The sequence below is a fragment of the Pongo abelii genome, chromosome 9, assembly GCF_028885655.2.
Source record: "Pongo abelii isolate AG06213 chromosome 9, NHGRI_mPonAbe1-v2.0_pri, whole genome shotgun sequence".
NCBI classification, from domain to species: Eukaryota; Metazoa; Chordata; class Mammalia; order Primates; family Hominidae; genus Pongo; species Pongo abelii.
The window spans coordinates 22,881,566-22,900,126 of record NC_071994.2 but is presented as its reverse complement, the minus strand read 5'-3'; the positions used below and the strand labels follow the sequence as shown (position 1 = coordinate 22,900,126).

The following is an 18,561-nucleotide window of genomic DNA, read 5'->3' as shown; positions in this document are numbered from 1 at the left end:
TACATGTTTAGTATAGATGCAATTTTTTTCCAGATATCTTTGATCCAAGGTTGGTTGAATCTACAAACATGGAACCCTTGGATATGGATGGCTAACTGTATTTGGCAGTCATCTGTCCAGAGACAGCAGTTGACTAAAGAAAAGCAAAGGCAGACTCTTGGGAAATTCTGACATTTAGGAGACACAAAGAGTAACTGAAAACAGAGAGGCAACCACTGGAAAGGCCAGGAGAGAACCAGGATATACAGTGCTCAGAAGCACGGAAGGAACAAGGAACAGGCAGGCTGGAGAAGGTCTTTGAATTCAATGGTTGTTGGTACCTTACAAAAATAATAGCCAGGTGTGGTGGTGGGCACCTGTAGTCTCAGCTACTCGGGAAGCTGAGGCAAGGGGATCACTTGAGCTTAGGAGTTCAAGGCAGTATCACTCTACAGTTGCACCTGTGTGAATAGCCACTGCACTCCTGCCTGGGCAACATAGCAAAATCCCCATCTGTAAAAAAAATAATAATAATGTCATAGAGTATGAAGCCAAAGGGTTATAGAGTATGAGTCGACGGTGAGGAAGTAGAGTTAGTGAATGTAAACTACCCTTTTGAGAAATTTAACAGAGAGTAGAAGGGAACAAATCTGGAAATAAATTAGCAACTGGGAACAAAACTATTTATATTAAAAACTGAGTCACTGAATTATTAAATAAGGCATTTAGATAGGGAGGGAAGAAGACATGAGTTAAGCCATCTTGGGTAGATAAAGAGATGGTGTTACAACCGTAGAATCCATCCTTCCTTCCTCTTCCCTCCCCCTGTCTTTGGCTGGTCTCCTGGCCTCAAACAGGCCTCCTGCCTCGGCCACCTGAGTAGCTGGGATTATAAATATGAGCCACCATGCCCAGCTGTTTTATTTTTAATAATAATCTTTGTAGAATACACATTTTACGCAAAACAATGAAAGCAGTTAGCCACTTTACAAGTGTGTGTGACCTTGTGTTGGGTTTTGTGGTTCAGTAGCTCATTTATTCCTATGTTTGAGGGTCTGGGATCAGAAATCTCAGTTGTGTAGGAGAGTAGCTTCCATTACTACCCAGCTTCCATTTCCAGGATCTGCTGTTAGTTCTTTAAGAGTCAGAAGCATGTGTCGCTGTTCATTTTGACAAGTGTCTTCACCAAGGTTAGGGCAATATGACAGGCAGACGGTATTGACTTAAGAAAAAGAACATAGTATTTTGAATTAGGCTAATCTTTATTCTGATGATGAGTTTGCCACACTTACTAGCTGTCTGACAAGGAAATTGACTTTACCTTATCCGAACTTCAATCTGTTCATCTCCTAACATAGGGATATTAATATCTGTCAAATTACAATGTCCATTCATAGGTTCAACAAATATTTATTGAGCATCTTTATACCCAAGCTGTTATGTGTGGGGATAAATGAAGTAGTGATACAGGAAAGCCTGTAGCACAGGACCTGGGAATGTTAGTTTCCTTCCCAGTTTCCCCAGTGTTAGTCCTAAAGACTCCTGGTTACTTTAAGTAATGATATGTGTTTGAAAGGAAAATAGAAAACTATTAGTTCTTTCTTCCCCAGACACCTTCATCACTTCAGAGAGAGTCACTGGCAGTTCTTGGTATGTTTATACTTGATTGGAAAACCAACACAGGAGAATGGTTACTGACATGGTAGCCGGACCCCTGACAACAGCTCATGTGGGCCACCGGCAACCAGCCAAAGTCCTGGCTCCCCTAACCTGCTCTCCAACCCAGACCCCCTATGTGAAAAGAAAGGAGGAAGCACTGTTATTACCTGGCAGGAGAGTTAAGGACCTTGACCATTCAGCGGAGGCCTGCCGCTTCTCCAATGTGGGCCTGTGTGAAGGAGAAAGAAGTACTCACTAGACTTGGGTTAGCCAGGGGCAGCTGTCAACAAATCAAGCTGGCCTGAGCCCCAGTGGCTTCTTGCCTATGACCCATTCCTGTTGGCAGATCTAGTTACAGAGGAGACATTGTCCTTAATACTCTCTACAGGGCCATGGAACCACTATCCTCTGCCAAGAACCAGGATTCTTCTTTAATACATACTTGCTAGTACCTATGCTGGGAACAGCTGGGCTTTGCCGGCCAGAGTCTGTATGCATAACTAGAAATGAGAAGAATCTGGACATATTTACAGGTGGAACAATAGTCAAAAGTAAAACCTTGGAGAGATTTGATTTTATCTGCCATGCTTTGACCCCATAATTTGAAGAGAGGGAAGCTGTTGTCCCACGTTTGGTCCACCTCACTTTGTTAAAGTTCATCCATCTTTTCCCAGTCTCCCTTCAATTTGGAACTAGGAACACCACCTCCTGAGTCTCAGAAGACTTCCAGCAGGAGGGAAACTCAGTCACTGGCGTGTAATGGTAGAGTGTAATCCAAAGAGCAGGCTCTATTGCCAGCTCAAACCTGAGTTTAAAACCCAGTTCCACCACGTTCTACCCCTGGGTCCTTGGGCAAGTTACTTAACCTCTCTGAACCTTAATTTCTTAACCCATACATGAGGCTACTATAAACCCAATAGTTGGGCAAGGGGGGTGATGAGTATGGGGGATGATTACGTTAAGCAATCCATGAGATATGTATGTAAATTATCGGTCACATAATAGGTGCTCAGCAGTTGTTAATTTCCAGTCCCCTTCATTGGACCCTAGAATTGTGTTAATAAGTACATTTGTATCATCTAATTAAGACTTTTGCCTCAGAAGCCAGAATGCCTGCTTTGGCTCTAGCTTTTTCTAGTTATTTGACCTTTGAACATTTATATGTCCTCTCTGTACCTCAGTCTTCCCATTATAAAATGGGAATGATCGTCCTACCCCATAGGGTTGTTGTGAGGATTAAGTGCATTATTAATGCATAGAAAGCAATTTTAACACAGCTTGGAACATACAGTAAATAGTAGTTGTTGCTTTGTGGTGTTGGTGGACATGATGATATTATGAGTTAAAAGCTCAAAATGAAATAATAACAAATTTTTTTAGAAACATAATGACCAAGAGAGAAGTTTGTTCTTTTTGTAGTGCTCTCAGATGTCCTGGGCCCGACTGAGGCAAGAGTGTTGACCTTTCTGAAATCCATCCTTGAGTTCCCCTTGACTTCAAAAGCAGCTTTTCCAGGCTTGTTCTCCCCCTGGCCTAATGCTGAAGCGTCCTCATTACCCAGCTGTCACACTCAGTTGGCCTGATTGACCAGAGCCACTGCCGAACACATGCCTGACCTGCTCACCTCTGAGAAGGCTGGCTTTGGGGGTAAGGTGGAGTTAGGGAGACAGCCTCTCCCCTCCTCCGGCAGTGCTGCGCTGCACTGGCACTGAAGTAGTTGTTGCTAAAAGTTCTGACATGGGAGTGACAAAAATGATGAAAATTATGAAGGCTGTCCTATGTGAACTTCAGCTTTCACAGAAGATTGTGCAGATTGACATAATTCCCAGAAATTGCCACTTACAGGCCCTCCGTCAATGTTGGTTGAATGAATGAAGTGTTTATTGTTTGAAATTTGGCCCTGTCACCTTTTTTTTTTGGCCTTTCATCACTTTGTGAGCAAGATCTCTCCTCTGCCTTTTAAACTTCAGTAAACTGAAGCTCGGATCCAAGTAGTTTTTTTTCTTTCCATCCTTTGCCTTCTCTTAGCTGGCAGAGATGGGGTTAAGAATTGTTGGCAGCTAATCCACCTTGGTTTGAGGCCCTCTCACACTGAGCTGGAGGAATGACTGGAATTTGAGGGGGAGGGGAAAAGATACTCTGACCTTTGCAGGCCCGTGGCCTCCAAGCAGCATCTCCTGTTCACGTTCTCCCACTGAACTAATAGTCCAAGTACCCCCAGTTCACCTCTTTTTTCCGCACCTGTCAACCTTTTTAAGAACCTGGGAGCAGACTGTGGCTACTTGAGCTTTTTTTGTTGATATTGAACATTATGTATTTTGCTGTTATCTCTCAACCTCTTGAACATATTATCTTTTCTCCCTGCCCCCATCCTTCTCATTCTGCTCAAACCCCTCCTTCCCACCTCCTCTCCAAACCCCACAGGTCAGAGTGCATCAACAAGTTTGCTTCAGTCTTCGGGACCATGCCTCTCAAGGTGGTGGAACACCGAGCTGACCCTGTCCTGTACAAAGATGACTTTCCTGAGAAACTGAAGAGCTTCCCCAACATTGGCAGCTTATGAAACGTGCCTTTGGTGGAGGTCTGAATGTGAGGCTGGGACAGAGGGAGAGAACAAGGCCTCCCAGCACTCTGATATCAGAGTAGTAGGTTAAGGGTGGAAGGTTGACCTCCTTGGATCTTGGCATGTACCCACCTAACCCACTTTCTCAAGAACAAGAACCTAGAATGAATATCCAAGCACCTCGAGCTATGCAACCTCTGTTCTTGTATTTCTTGTGATCTCTGATGGGTTCTCGAAAATGCCAAGTGGAAGCCTTTGTGGCATGCTCCAGATTTAAATCCAGCTGAGGCTCCCCTTGTTTTCAGTTCCGTGTAACAATCTGGAAGGAAACTTCACGGGCGGGAAGACTGCTGGAGAAGAGAAGCCTGTTAGCCCATTTGAGGTCTGGGGAATCATGTAAAGGGTACCCAGACCTCACTTTTAGTCATTTACATCAGTGAATTCTTTCGGGGAACCAAACCCAGAATTTGGTGCAAAAGCCAAACATCTTGGTGGGATTTGATAAATGCCTTGGGACCTGGAGTGCTGGGCTTGTGCACGGGAAGAGCACCAGCTGCTGAGTCAGGATCCTGTCAGTTCCATGAACGATTCCTCTTTGGTTTGGCTTTTTGATATGATTAAAATTATTTTTTATTCCTTTTTCTACTGTGTCTTAAACACCAATTCCTGATAGTCCAAGGAACCACCTTTCTCCCTTGATATATTTAACTCCGTCTTTGGCCTGACAACAGTCTTCTGCCCATGTCTGGGAACACACGCCAGGAGGAATGTCTGATACCCTCTGCATCAAGCATAAGAAGGTCCCAAATCATAACCGTTTTAAGAGCAGATGACTCAGAAACCTCCAGAGGAATCTGTTTGCTTCCTGATTAGATCCGGTCAATGTTTTAAAGGTATTGTCAGAGAAAAACAGAGGGTCTGTACTAGCCATACAAGGAGTCGCTCTAGCTGGTACCCGTAAAAGTTGTGGGAATTGTGACCCCCATCCCAAGGGGATGCCAAAATTTCTCTCATTCCTTTGGTATAAACTTAACATTAGCCAGGGAGGTTCTGGCTAACGTTAAATGCTGCTATACAACTGCTTTGCAACAGTTGCTGGTATATTTAAATTATTAAATTTCAGCATTTACTAATACTGCACATGTGTGAATTATACCTCTTTAAGCTCAGTTGATGAACAAATCTACCCTGGCAAATGTTAAATGTTATGGATTCGAAACAGATTTATCTGGCTCTAATATTAAGATTAGCCACAGTTTGGGCTTTAGCCATAACATATGTCCCCAAAACACAAAATGCATAACAATTTGCTTAGAATATGGATATAATTACAGAAACCTAGTTGTTTTGCCAGTCAACGTCACTCATACACCATCCATTGTTCTGTTGAGTGACATGAAGGTGGGCAGTTATTATGCTGTGGTTTCATCAAGAGTCACTTCAGATGTGTTCCCCAGACTTTGAGAAGTCAAAGAAAATTTCAGAAGTAGCAAAGTTGGAAGTGGAAATCATAAGAGTTTTGTCTTCTTTCATTTGAATGAGTGATCGAATCATGGACTATTATTGCCAAAGGGGGCAAGCGATCATCTCATCCAGTTTGTTCATTTTGCAAATGCAGAAACTGAAGCTGCAGATGTTCATTTTGCAAATGCAGAAACTGAAGTGATTTTTTTCAGTTTCTGACAGCAGCAAACACAGGTGCTTGCCAAATACTTTTGATTTGGGTAATGTGTACTGGTCAGTAGGAGACATGGGAAAGCATTTTTGTCTCATATATTCATAATATTGGGGACGATATGATAGAAAGCAAGGAAAAATATTTCTGTTGTCACCTAGGTACCAGAGGCTGACAAGCACAGTGAGGACCTCTAACCTTTCTAGGGGTTTTCTAGTTTGTTTTCCAAGATGTGGGGCAGGTATAGGGGAGGGTCTTACATTGAAATCTCTGCTGAAAGCTATGGACTGTGCTGGCATTGTGTATGTGTCATATTGCCCTGGCTTCTTCAGATATTTCTGCCCTTTTGCTCATCATTGAATGCACTACCTTAGTGGCTGGTTTCTAATGCAGCTTCTCTCCCAAAGGGTACATTTTTAAATTTTTATTTTTTAAAATCTTGATAGTCCTTTGATTTGGGAAGAGGAACTCTTTCATCTGAGTTCATTGTGAGCCCTAGAGAGCTGTGTGACTTTATCATCATCATAGGAGTCACTGGACTTTAAAGGCATTACAACTCCATTTAAAGTACCTCATTACTCCTAGGAATATTGGGTGTTAGATCTTGCAACATAGCATAAAACAATTTATGTTAAAGAAGGAGCATTGTATCCTAGGCACTTGAAACAACCTCAAAGGTGATGTTACCCTATGAACAGATAGGTGGTACAGTCACCATAGAAATTCAGGACAGGGATATAGCAGGTGATGGTGATTCATGGATTCAGAGTGGGCTAGGGATTCCACTTTATTGTTAGAGTATTTCTGAGCTGCTAACCAGCAGACCTCATCCATAAGCTTAGGTCAGGATCATCTGTCCTTGGGATGCCATAGAGCCTGATTTCAGAAGCGGAACAATCATGCTAATTAAAATGTCGTGTTCTGGCCTACAGCAGACAACAGCTGGTTTTAGATTAAGAAATCTTTTTAAAGAAACACATCTTACTGGCCTATAGAGAAAACGAACTTGAACTGGCCCTGGCCCAAGTGCACACTGAGCCACTGACTTTGCCCCCAGGGACCTAACTGGGATGGGCCTGCTTGGAATGCCAGGGCTGGAAATACTTTTTTATTTTGCTGATTAATAGTACATAGTTGTTAAAATGTTTATCTCATGTATTTTACCAACCCTCACACATTTAAGTATAAACCCCATTTTCTGGGAGAATTAAAGAGGAAAACAGCAACTTTAGTTGTCAGAATCTTGTGTTCTTTCCTGCCAGTGATGCTCTGCTGTATCCTTTTTTTTTTTTTTTGAGACAGAGTCTTGCTCTTGTCGCCCAGGCTGGAGTGCAATAGCATGGTCTCGGCTCACTACATCCTCCGCCTCCCAGGTTCAAGCGATTCTCCTGCCTCAGCCTCCTGAGTAGCTGGGATTACAGGTGCTTGCCACCACGCCCGGCTAATTTGTTTGTATTTTTAGTAGAGGCAGGGTTTTACCACGTTGGCCAGGCTGGTCTCAAACTCCTGACCGCAGGTGATCCGCATGCCTTGGCCTCCCAAAGTGCTGGAATTACAGGTGTGAGCCCCCACGCTCAACCACTGTATCCTTTACTCAGTGTCATCAAGTTCAAAGCTCTGACGACCCTGGTTTCTCTGCCAAAGCCTCATCTACTTCCAGCTGGGCTTTGAACTCATGGTTTTTAAGTGCTGGTTTCTCTGCTGCCTTTGGAAAATAGTGACCATCATGCTGGTCTGTGCTGACGCACACTGGGAGCTGGAAGAGACAAGCTCCCTCTTTGCTGTCATTGGCCAAAGGTGTTGCTAATAACCCTGTGATCCTAGCTTCCTTCTAGGATGATAGCCTCTGACAGGCACCATGCCAGGAGGAAACTAGAGCATCTTTATCACTGAAAGATAGCACGTTTCTAGCCACAGGTTCTGAAGTTGATTTGAGGTTAAAATCCAAGAACCTTTGATAGTTTTCAGCCAAGATAGTAATCAGAAAGTAGATGAAGCAAAGACTGAGTTCGGGAAGTGGTTGGGTTCTGGGAAGGCTCTTCCTAGCTCTGCAGTTAGATCCTGTGAGGACCCAGCTGATAGGGTAAAGGCTTTGGGTGTTGGAGACTTCCCATCAGCCACCCATCCTGAGCCTGGTGTGTTTCCTTTGCTTTGTAGCTCCTTTGGGGGTATGCTGCTTTTTCCATTTCTCTTGGCTCAGGTACTCTTCCATTGCAGCAAGAGAAGCCACAGTGGGCTGTTGCCCAAGCAGCCCTGGCACAGAGAGGCAGAGTAGAGAATGCTAAACTGGCCCCATATCTCCTCCAGCCGCTTCCTGAGGAGCAGTTCTGGCAGGAGTGTTAACCATATTGGCAGCAGCTTCCATCCAGAGAGACTTTGAAAGCAAATTGAGCTTTCCACTGCAGGGCCTGGAGGCATATGAAACCTGTGGGGCCTGCCCCTACTCACCTCACCCCTGAGCTCTGTCCAAGCCCTGGAGCTCCTCGGCCTGTGTTTGGTACTCACCCACTTTTTACTTTTGAGTAGAATCAAGGGCAGCATTTGGTCCCATTATACCAGCCATGCATCATCTGTGAACAGGCCTTATTGAGCTTATCTTGGCAGAGGAAAGTCAGGCAGGCAAGACCCACTCTAAATTTTAATGTTTCCCCCTCATTTTAGGGTGGGAGCTGTGAGTTCATCTGAAGACTGGGTGAGGGCATTGTAAGCTCAAGCCACAGCCTCTTTTCCACCTCCATTAAATGGACTGTTAGGGATGCCGAGCTTCCCCAATTTCCTGGGAGGGTATGTGGGTCTGTACAGGCAACCTTGTGTCATTCTTTCAATTTCTGGCTTACCATTGCTGGTAACAGTGGGAAGACGACCAGAGAAAGTTTGGCCCCCTCTCCCAAGCTTCCAGGTCTCTTTCCTTTTCAAGAAATAGTTGAGTCACCAGCGTCTGTATCTGGCATTTTGTTTCTTCACATTTGCAACCATTTCAGGGTAGAGTTTTTTTTTTTTTTTTTTGGAAACAGTCTCACTCTGTCCCATAGGCTGGAGTGCAGTGCTGTGATCATGGCTCGCTGCAGCCTCAAACTCCTGGGCTCAAGCAGTCTTCCCATCTCAGCCTTCCAAGTATCTGAAACTAAAAGCGTGCACCACCACACCTGGCTAATTTTTTTATTTTTTTGGAGAGATGGGGCCTCACTATGTTGCCTAGGCTGGTCTCTAACTCCTGGGCTCAAGTGATCCTCCTGCCTCAGCGTCCCAAAGTGTTGGGATTATAGGTGTGAACCACCATGCCTGGCCCAGGATTGCGCTTTTTTCTTTCTTCTGCTCTCAATTGATTGGACCACTGGTTGCATCTCTTCCCACTCTCCCTGAAAGGCACAGAACTATCAGACAGAAGACAAGGTAGTTCTCAAGAAGTACCAGGCAGCTGTGTCTGCTAGAGGCTTCCTCAGCAAAGCCCCATCTTGTGGACAACCTCTCAGGAATTGCAGGTGGGGTGGGAGTGACTGACAGAGGAGGGATCCATATGTCTTAGACCAAAGCCACCAGTCAGGCCTTGCCACCATATAGAACCTTCCCTTTAGAATATATTTATTTGGACTTTTACTTATAGCTGCAAATATATCATTGGCTGCTATACCCAAGCATCAACTCAAGGAACATTTGGTTTTCTGGTTAGCACAGCTGAAGACCAACCAACTAGTTACTGATCCAGATGAGGGAAGAGAACATTTATTCAGTCATTCTGTTATGCTAACTATTCATTTTCTCATGAAAATGTAGTCTTTGGCTGGGCATGGTGGCTCACACCTGTAATCCCAGCACTTTGGGAGGCCAAAGCGGGCAGATCATGAGGTCACGAGATCGAGACCCTCCTGGCTAACACGGTGAAACCCTATCTCTACTAAAAATGCAAAGAATTAGCTGGGCATAGTGGCGGGCGCCTGTAGTCCCACCTACTCGGGAGGCTGAGGCAGGAGAACGGCATGAACCTGAGAGGCGGAGCTTGCAGTGAGCCGAGATCGTGCTACCGCACTCCAGCCTGGGCGACAGAGCAAGACTCCCTCTCAAAAAAAAAAAAAAGAGAAAATGTTTTCTTTGCCAGGCAGTGTGGTAGGCCCAGGAGATATAGCAATTAGAGTTGACTAAGACAGTGTCCCTATCCTGTTCTTGAGCTCCAGTTCTAGTGGGAGTTCTTGAGCTTGGTAAGATGATGTGAGTCCATCAGTGGCCCAGGACTCTACACATGTATGTTTTAGTCCCAGCTGTAAATGAGGATTCCATTAACCCCATTTTCTCCAGTGTATGGAGGATGCAAGAAGCCTTAAAATGTGCTTTTCTCACAGTGTCTTCCCTTGACCATGCCTTAGTTTCCTCAGCCAGAAATTGGAGACAGCAAGAGCACTTATGCCTGAGTTGGTGAGATGAAATGATGTATCATATCTCTTCTCCTTTTATTAACCAGATCGTTTACCAGATTGTACCTGGTGATGCTGGCAGCCAGCCCTCTTCCGGCCCCTATTTCTGCTTACCCTGTTACCAGAGAGCCTGGGGGTCTGGATCCTATCTGGCCCCGTCAGGGTGGATTACCAAATGAGCAGTTCTCTTGCCCCAGTCCCTTTCCTGTGCTATAAATAAGCCCCATGTTTATTTTCTTACGTTATTGAAATGAGCACTTGTGATTTGGGCCTCTTTTGAGGAGTCCAGAGAGCGTCCATCCGGTGCCTGGTGAGGGCCCTGCATGGCTGGCTGCTGTCTGAAGCTATTTGGAGTCCTCTCCCTGTGTTTTCTATGTGGCTTAATTTCAATAGAAAGGGCTGTATGCAACCCTGTATCTGCTGATTTTCAGGTTTCAACTTTCTGCCAGCGTCACTGCCTGCTTAGAAGTAAAGTTATGTTTCTCATTAAGGGGATAACAGCCACAATTGAGGTAATTAACGAAAATTGTACATTGGTGGCAGCAGCTCCTATAGGATTTCCAATAGTCTTTCTCTAGTAGATCCTTGGGGGCTCACCTTGATCTCCTCTCTTCTGTCTACCCTGCACCAAAATACTTTGTCCTGTTTTCTGGATTTAGTTCCAATAATTTTTTTCCTAACAGCCTTTTTGTCACCAGTTGGTTTGATATCTTACAACTTGGCCAAATGAGGGTTCCATTAACTCCACCTTGTCTAATGCATGGAGAATTCAAGGATTTTTTTTTCTCTTCTCATAGCACCTTCCAGTTGCCAGTTGTACCCTGGCCCTTCTTTGGAAGTCATAATGATGAATATCCATTAATAAGAGATTGATGCTCTTTCAACTCTCATGTCATCTATACCATCTCAATGGAGAGGATGACTTTGGATGAGGTTGGAATAGAAAGGAAACATTTGGAAGTCCACTGCAGTGTATTATATGCTCTGTGGAAGTCTGGGGGTTAGGAAATACCTGGAGGGAGAACTTCCTGAGGAATGATTTTTGGTTCTTTTAGGCCTTAACAGCACAACAGAAGTATCCCATGAGACCATTATGAGCAGGACACAACATTGTTTCTCACCTTGGGCTGTGACTATTTACTTCTCGGTACAGATTACTCTGGTTAAATCATTCAGTAAAGAAATCTTTTCATGCTCACAATCTGAACCTGAAGGCTATTACTGAAGAGAATTGCATCTGACAACAAAATTTAATTTACTTCCAGAGAAAGGACCAGAAGAAAGTAAATTTTCATTTATGTTTTTAAGTCTATTGTCTTAAAAAGATTCTTTTCCCTTAAAAAATAAAAAACCTGATGTGATGGGTTCCTTCAGTCAACGAATACTTATTGAGCAGTTATTGTGTGCCAGATACTGTTCTTGGTGTGAGGATATGGCACTGAACAAAACAATGTACCTACTTTCGTCAAGCTTACATTCTAATGAGGAAGATAACCAAAACAAGTAACTGAATATAATTTCAAATGTCAATAAATGCTGTGAAGAAAATAAAGCAGAGTACTACATGTGGATAATGACTTGGAGATATTTTAGGTAGGTTGATCAGAGGTGATATTTAAGCACAAATGTAAATGTTGGGGAGTGAACCATGAGCACAGCAGGCAGAGGGAAGAGCTGGTATAAAGACCCTCAGGCAGGAACAAGCTCAGCTTATTTTAAGAACTGTAAGAATAATGTCTGAAGCATATTGAGTATGGAGAGCATGATAGATGACGATGCCAGAAAGGTAGGCTGGTACCAAATTGTATTAGGATCATATGGGCCAAAAGGATTCTAGAGTCTTACTATGAGTGTGATGGGACGACACTGGATAGTTTTAAGCAAGAGAGTGACATATCTGAATGGCATTTTTAAAAAGGTTATCCCTGCTACTGAGTGGACAGTAGGCTGTAAGCAACAGTAGAAGAAAGGAATTCAGCTAGGACACTATCTTAGGGACCCCAAATAAGAAATGGTGACCTAAACTAGGATGGTAGCAGCAGATGTGGTGAGAAGTTATATTGGAAGTAGAGTTTATTGGATGTACTGATGAATTAAATTTAAGAGATGAAAACAAAAGAGGATTCACAGGTAACTCCAAGGTTTTTATCCTTAGTAACTGCATGATACCATGAGCTGAAATATGTCAGACTGAACAGGGTGAGGGCAAGGAAATGTTGAGAGAGAAAAATCAAGAGCTCTACTTTGAACATGTTAAGTTTAAGATGTCTATTGAACATCTAAGGTATAGTGTCATTTAAACAGTTTGTTATCTAGAGCTCAGAGGAAAAGTTATGACTGAAAATAAAGATGGGATTTAAAACCCTAGGACTCGATAAGATTACCCAGAGAATTAGTGTAGTTAGAAAGGCGACAAGGATAGGGGCCCAAGTACTAGGCCCACTCTAACATTTACAGGTAGAGAATAAAAAGAAGAACCAGCAAAGGAGACGAAGTCATTGCCAGTGAATTAGGAAGAAAACCAGGAAGGTGTCTGTAGGATACCTGTGATAAATTAAAAGTGCATGCTGTAAACTCTAGAGCAACCACTAAAAATCACTTTTAAAAGAGGCAAGGCTAATAAGGCAATACTGGAGATGGAATATCAAAAATATACTCAATCAAAAAGCAGGAAAAGAAGAGTAAACAAAGGACAAAAGGAACAAATGGAAACAAAGAGCAAGATAGGGTTAAACCCAAACATGTCACCAATTACATTAAATGTAAATGATCTAAACAGTGTAATTAAAGGGCAGAGATTATCAGGCTGAATTAAGCAGCAAGAGCAATTACATGCTGTCTACAAGGAAAACCCCTATAAAAGTTAAGTTTAAAAAGTAAAAGGGTAGAAAAGATGTACTATACAAATATTAGTCATGAGAAAGTGACAGTGATTATATCATCAGGGAGCAAGAGAAACATTTCATAATGATAAAGAGGCCCATTCATCCAGAAGACAGAACAAAATAATCCTAAAATGCATGTGCATTAAATAACAGTGCCTCAAAATATATAAATCAAAAATTAATACTGAAAGAGAAATAGAAAACCCACAATTATATATAGATGTTTCAATGCTCCTCTCTCAGTAACTGATATAACAAGTTGATAGAAAAATGTAGATGACCTGAATAACATTGTCAACAACCTTGGCTTAATTGGCAGTTATAGAACGCTTCATCTGCTGTAGCTGAACACACATTCTTCTTAAGTGCACATGCAACATTTACCTCAAATGTGTTACACAAAAATAAGTCTCAGTAATTTTAGAGGAATTGAAAACATTAAAAAGTTATCTGGCCACAGTGAAGTTAAATTAGAAATCAGTAACAGCTATCTGAGAATATCCCAAATAGTTAGGAATTAAATAACATTTCTAAATAATGCATGGATTAATGAAGACAAAAAGGAAATTAGAAAATATTTTGAGTAAAAATGAAAACTGTATTAAATTTGTAGGGTACTTAGAGATTTATAGCTTGAAGAGTTTAAACTAGAAAAAAAAGTCTACATTAAGAAACTGGGAAAAGGATCAAAATAAACCCAAAGTAAGTAGAAAGAATAAAGATAAGAACAGAAATCAATGGAGTAGAAAATGGAAAACAATGGAAAAAATCAAAAACCGGTTCTTTGTAAAAGATGAATAACTGCTCAAGACCACTAAAGGAAAAAAAAAAAGGAACTAAGATACAAATTACCAGTATCAAGAATCAGAGGGGAACATTGGAACAGATTCTAAACATAGTAAGAGGATAATACATTGCTATGATCTGAATTTTTGTGAGCCTCCCCACACACAACCCCACTCCACTCCAATTTTATGTGTTGAAACTTAATCCCCAGTGCATTGGTGTTGGCAGGTGGGGCATCTGGCAGGTAATCAGCTCATGAGCAGAGCTCTCATGAATGTGATTAGTGTCATTATAAAAGAGACCTGAGAGAGAGCTCGTTTGTGCCTTCTACCATGTGAGGACACTTAGAAGGTGCCATCTATAAGGAATGGGCCCTACCCAGACACCAAATCTGCCAAAACCTAGATCTTGGATTTTCCAGCCTCCAGAACTGTGAGCAATAAATTTCTATTGTTTATAAATTACCAGTCTAAGATATTTTGCTATAGCAGCCCAAACAGACTAAGAAATATGAACTTTATAACAATAATTTCTGTAACTTACATGAAATGAGCACAATCCATGAAAGACACAAATTGACAAAACTGCCTGAAGAAGAAATGGAAAATCTGAATACCCTTGTATCTGTTAAAGAAATCTGTAATTTAAAATGTTTTGCAAAGAAATACCTATGTCCATATAGTTTTACTGGCTAAATCTATCAAACAATTAAGGAAGAAATAATACCAATCTTACTCAAACCCTTTTCAGAAAATAGAAGGGGAGGAAGTATGTTTCAATGAGTTTTAAATGGCCATTATTACCCTGATACCAAAGCCAGATGAAAACCTTACAAGAAGAAAACTGCAGATCAGTAGCCTTCCTGAACATAAATGCAAAATCCTTAACAAAATATTGGCAGATTGATACAGCAAGACTAAAGAATACAAAGTTGGCTGAATGTTGGAAAATCAATGTAATTCACAATAGAGTAAAAGAGAATATTTGTGTGATTGTCTCACTAGATATAGAAAAAGCATTTGACAAAATTCCATACCGGGATTATTTAAAAAAAAACAACATAGAAAACATATCCACACAAAAACTTGCATACAAATGTTCATAGCCAGCTGTATTCAGAATAGCCAAAAGCTGGAAATAAGTCAAATGTTCAAGAGCAGATGAATGGATAGACAAATTCTGGTATATCCATACAATGAAATACAACTCAGCAATACAAATACCGAACTACTGAGTGACACAACATGGATGAGTTTCCAAAACAGGTGAGCCAAAAAAAAAATGCCAGGCACAAAAGAGTACATACTATATGTATGAAGTGTTGATTTAAAAAAAAAAAAAGCTGATGGTTAAAAAGTATCATTCTCAGTTCCTTGGTTTTATCCTGGACTGGTGTATCTTTCCTTCCTTAACCTGGGTATTTGCTTAGGGCCTCAGGATCTAGGATGCCTCCAGTCCCATTGCCTCAGTCTGGTGCATTCTTGGTATGGAATGCAGACTTGCCAGCTAGGCGGCTGACATTTATTAAATGCTGGCCGTGTGAGGGGTGCCATGCCAGGTGCTTCAGACAAACAGGCAAAGGAGACATCTTTTCCGCCTTCGAGGAACTCATCGTTGAATTGATAAACACAGGAGACTAATCAGTTATAGTCCTATCTGCCGTATAAGGCAGTGCATGACAAAGGGCAAATTGCACACATTCCCTACTGTGGAAGGAGAGTAGGATTATTTCTGACTTGGTCAAAGAGGTGGCACTTGAAGGGGCTGCGAAGAGCTAATGCATGAAGATGGGCATTAGGTGGACAGGGGTGTGTTGACCGATGACCCTCCTGAACATAATTGCAAAATCCTTAGCAAATAGAGATGCACATTGGGGCAGGCATTCGACCTGAGGGGAGTGAAAGGAAACAAGAAGATGGGAAAATATAAAGGATGTCCTAGATTTTTAGGAGCACAGAGCCCAGACTGGGGAATTAGAAACAAGGCTGAACAGGAGTTGAGGGCTATATGAAAGAGCCGGAACTCCAGTCTGTAAGCTGTGTGAAGGTGTTCAGGTTAACGTGCTGGTAAGGGATGGATCAGAGCTGGGTTTTGGCGTCCCTATTGTTGATGGAGTGGACCAGGGAGAGACTGGGAATTAGATGTAACCACTTAGCAGTAGCCTGGGTAGAAAGTGAAAGGGCACTGAACCAGAATGGCTGCTGGGAATGCTGAGACGCTTTTGGATATGGGGATGGGAAAAGCAGCCCCCTGTCCATTTCTGTGCCTTCCTCTCACCCCTGTAACACATACCAGCCACACTGCTTGTTGTGTGCCTTCCCTTCGTATACTGAAGGCCTAACCCCCAATGTAACTGCATTTGCAGATAGCGCCTTTAAAGAGGTAATAAAGGTTAAGTGAGGTCATAAATGTGGAACCCTACTCCAATAAGACTGGTGTCCTTAAAAGAGGAAGGGGCATCAGACCTATCTACATGTGTACCCAGAGGAAGGGCTATGTGAGGACACAGAGAGAAGTCAGTCTTCTATTCACATAAGCCAGAAAGAGGCCAGAAACCACATTTACCAGTACCTGGATCATGGACTTCTAGCCTCCAGAACTAGGAGAAAATAAACGTCTGTTAGCCACCCACTGTGTGGTATTTTGTTAAGGCAGCCCAAGCAGATTAATACATTACTCTCCCCCAGGTCCCTCACTGCCTCCCCACCCCTGCCAATCTGATAAACATAATATCGGATGTTCCCAGTGCTCCATAGTATGGTGTCACTCTTGTGAAGCAGTTATCCAATGTTTGGCACCCTGCCCTTAGCCACTTGGATGGAAGTCAACCCTTTGGCCTTCCCAGCCTCCAGTGTGCATGATTCCCCCACTGTACAACTCTTCACTATTTTCAAATATTTTAACTTTTGGACTTTGTAACCACCTGATGAGATAAGCAGGAAACAGTTGGTTATCCCCATTTTACAGAAGAAAAAATTGAAAATGAAAGCATTTTTGTGGCTTGCCGAAGGTAACAGAGGTAAGTTTCAAAGTCAGTTCTTAAACTCATGTCTCCTGTCTCTTGCTTCACCACGTGGGTTCGTGGCCAGTGCTCTCCCATGCTTTCATCTGGACAGTGCTTTCTGTCCATACCTATCTTGGAGAAGAGCTATGGTTTGCCTTGTGTTTCATCCTTCCTTAGGCTTTTATCCCCTTCCCCTGTCCTCTCAACACGCACACACACATACACACTCTCATTTATTTTCATTCTTTCCCATGGTGTAGCTTGGCCCTACTATCATAGCTACAGGGAGCCCCTTCCTTTCCAGAAGAGCCTGGAAATTACAGAGGTACACTGTGGGGAGAGGACAGAGAAGGGATGGAGAGGGGGCTTGTGATGCAACCAAAGAGAAATCCCAGGAGGCAGGGCAAGAACACTGTGTCCTCTGCACATCTAAGAACCACATCCTGATTGGGGTTCCAGGCAGATCTCATGCAGACAGTACAGTGGGTTTTCTCCCAACCAGTTAAGGCAACACCTTAACACATGGTGTACACATGCTCATAAATTGAAGCTCCCTGTGGAGGTTTGCCCTTCCTCAAGCCTGTTGGTCTGTGTTGAGCTTAAAAAAAAATCCGTTTGGAATCACACAGAATTCCTGGGAAAATTTCAACTCTCACACCCCATTGTCTTCTGGCGCTAACTTGCATCTTCTCACTTGTGCACATACACAGTTTGCCGTCAGCCCTATTTTGGGGAACTGGCTATTTGTGGAGAGCCTATTGTTCCTTAGCTGCTGAGCACGCAAGTCTAGACCTGTGGAAGGAGAGGTACCACCACCACTCTACGCCGTGCTCGCCAGATTGAAGATTCTGCTGTCACAAGGCCCAGCCAGCTTGTGGAGCCCTGGGGTTGGCTGTGTTGTCTGTAGCAAGACCTGGGACAATGGGATTGGTGATGAGCTGAAGGCAAGAGTGGTTTCTGCTGGGGTTGGCACCAAGGCAGGAAAGGAGCTGTCTTCAGCCGGTCGCTGAAGCTGGAGTTGAGAGTGGAGGGCTTAAGGGCATGAGGATTATCCAGGGATGCTGGAGAAAGCGGGCTTTGAGCCCAGGGACAAGTGGAGAAGCTTCCAGATGCGCACTCTTGGACACAGGACCTCTTGCACCATCTTGGGGAGCTGGCCTGGTGTTGACCGGTGCTGGCCCAACCCCGGCAACACTAAATAAAGAGGCCAGGTTTACTGCTGTGGCCACAGCTTATTCTGAATGCATGTGAACCCTGGAGGAATGGGGTGGATGAGGTTCATGGTCAAGCAGAGGCTCTGACACTCCAGGAAGATGTCTAGTGGGCTGAGTCAGCTTCCAGCTGTCTGTAAAACAAATCCCTGAGTGTCCTCTGACCTCCCTCCTCCCACCCTTAATCAAAACAGAGCATCTCATTATTCTCACCTTCCCATTCATTCACTCATTCCCACATTACCTAACATTCTTATTCTCTCAGGCATTCGGATGTGAACACAGCCTGTCTCCTCTTTGAAGAGCCTTTTAGGGATGTGAGGAAGTCAGATGGACAAGTAGATAACTTATACGGTATTATGTGCCATCATGGTATTATGACACAAACAG

General features: G+C 43.1%; 1 protein-coding gene and 1 long non-coding RNA gene across 8 annotated transcripts in view; one reads left to right on the top strand and one right to left on the bottom strand.

The window, feature by feature from the left end:
• EXT2 (exostosin glycosyltransferase 2) overlaps positions 1-4,842 on the top strand; it is a 157,809-nt gene extending 152,967 nt beyond the window's left edge. For all 7 annotated transcript variants that reach the window (XM_054524455.2, XM_002821850.5, XM_054524456.2 and 4 more), the window contains one exon: positions 4,063-4,842. In XM_054524455.2, coding sequence (XP_054380430.1) covers positions 4,063-4,201 — 139 coding nt within the window. In that variant the 3' untranslated portion in view covers positions 4,202-4,842. The remainder of the gene's footprint in view (positions 1-4,062) is intronic.
• On the bottom strand, positions 890-18,501 carry LOC129048626 (uncharacterized). The gene is made up of 3 exons (XR_008511130.1): positions 18,385-18,501; positions 1,806-1,867; positions 890-1,201 (listed from the first exon to the last, which is right to left on the bottom strand). It is a non-coding gene; the product is annotated as an uncharacterized LOC129048626 (long non-coding RNA).
• Between the last annotated feature and the right edge of the window lie 60 nt (positions 18,502-18,561).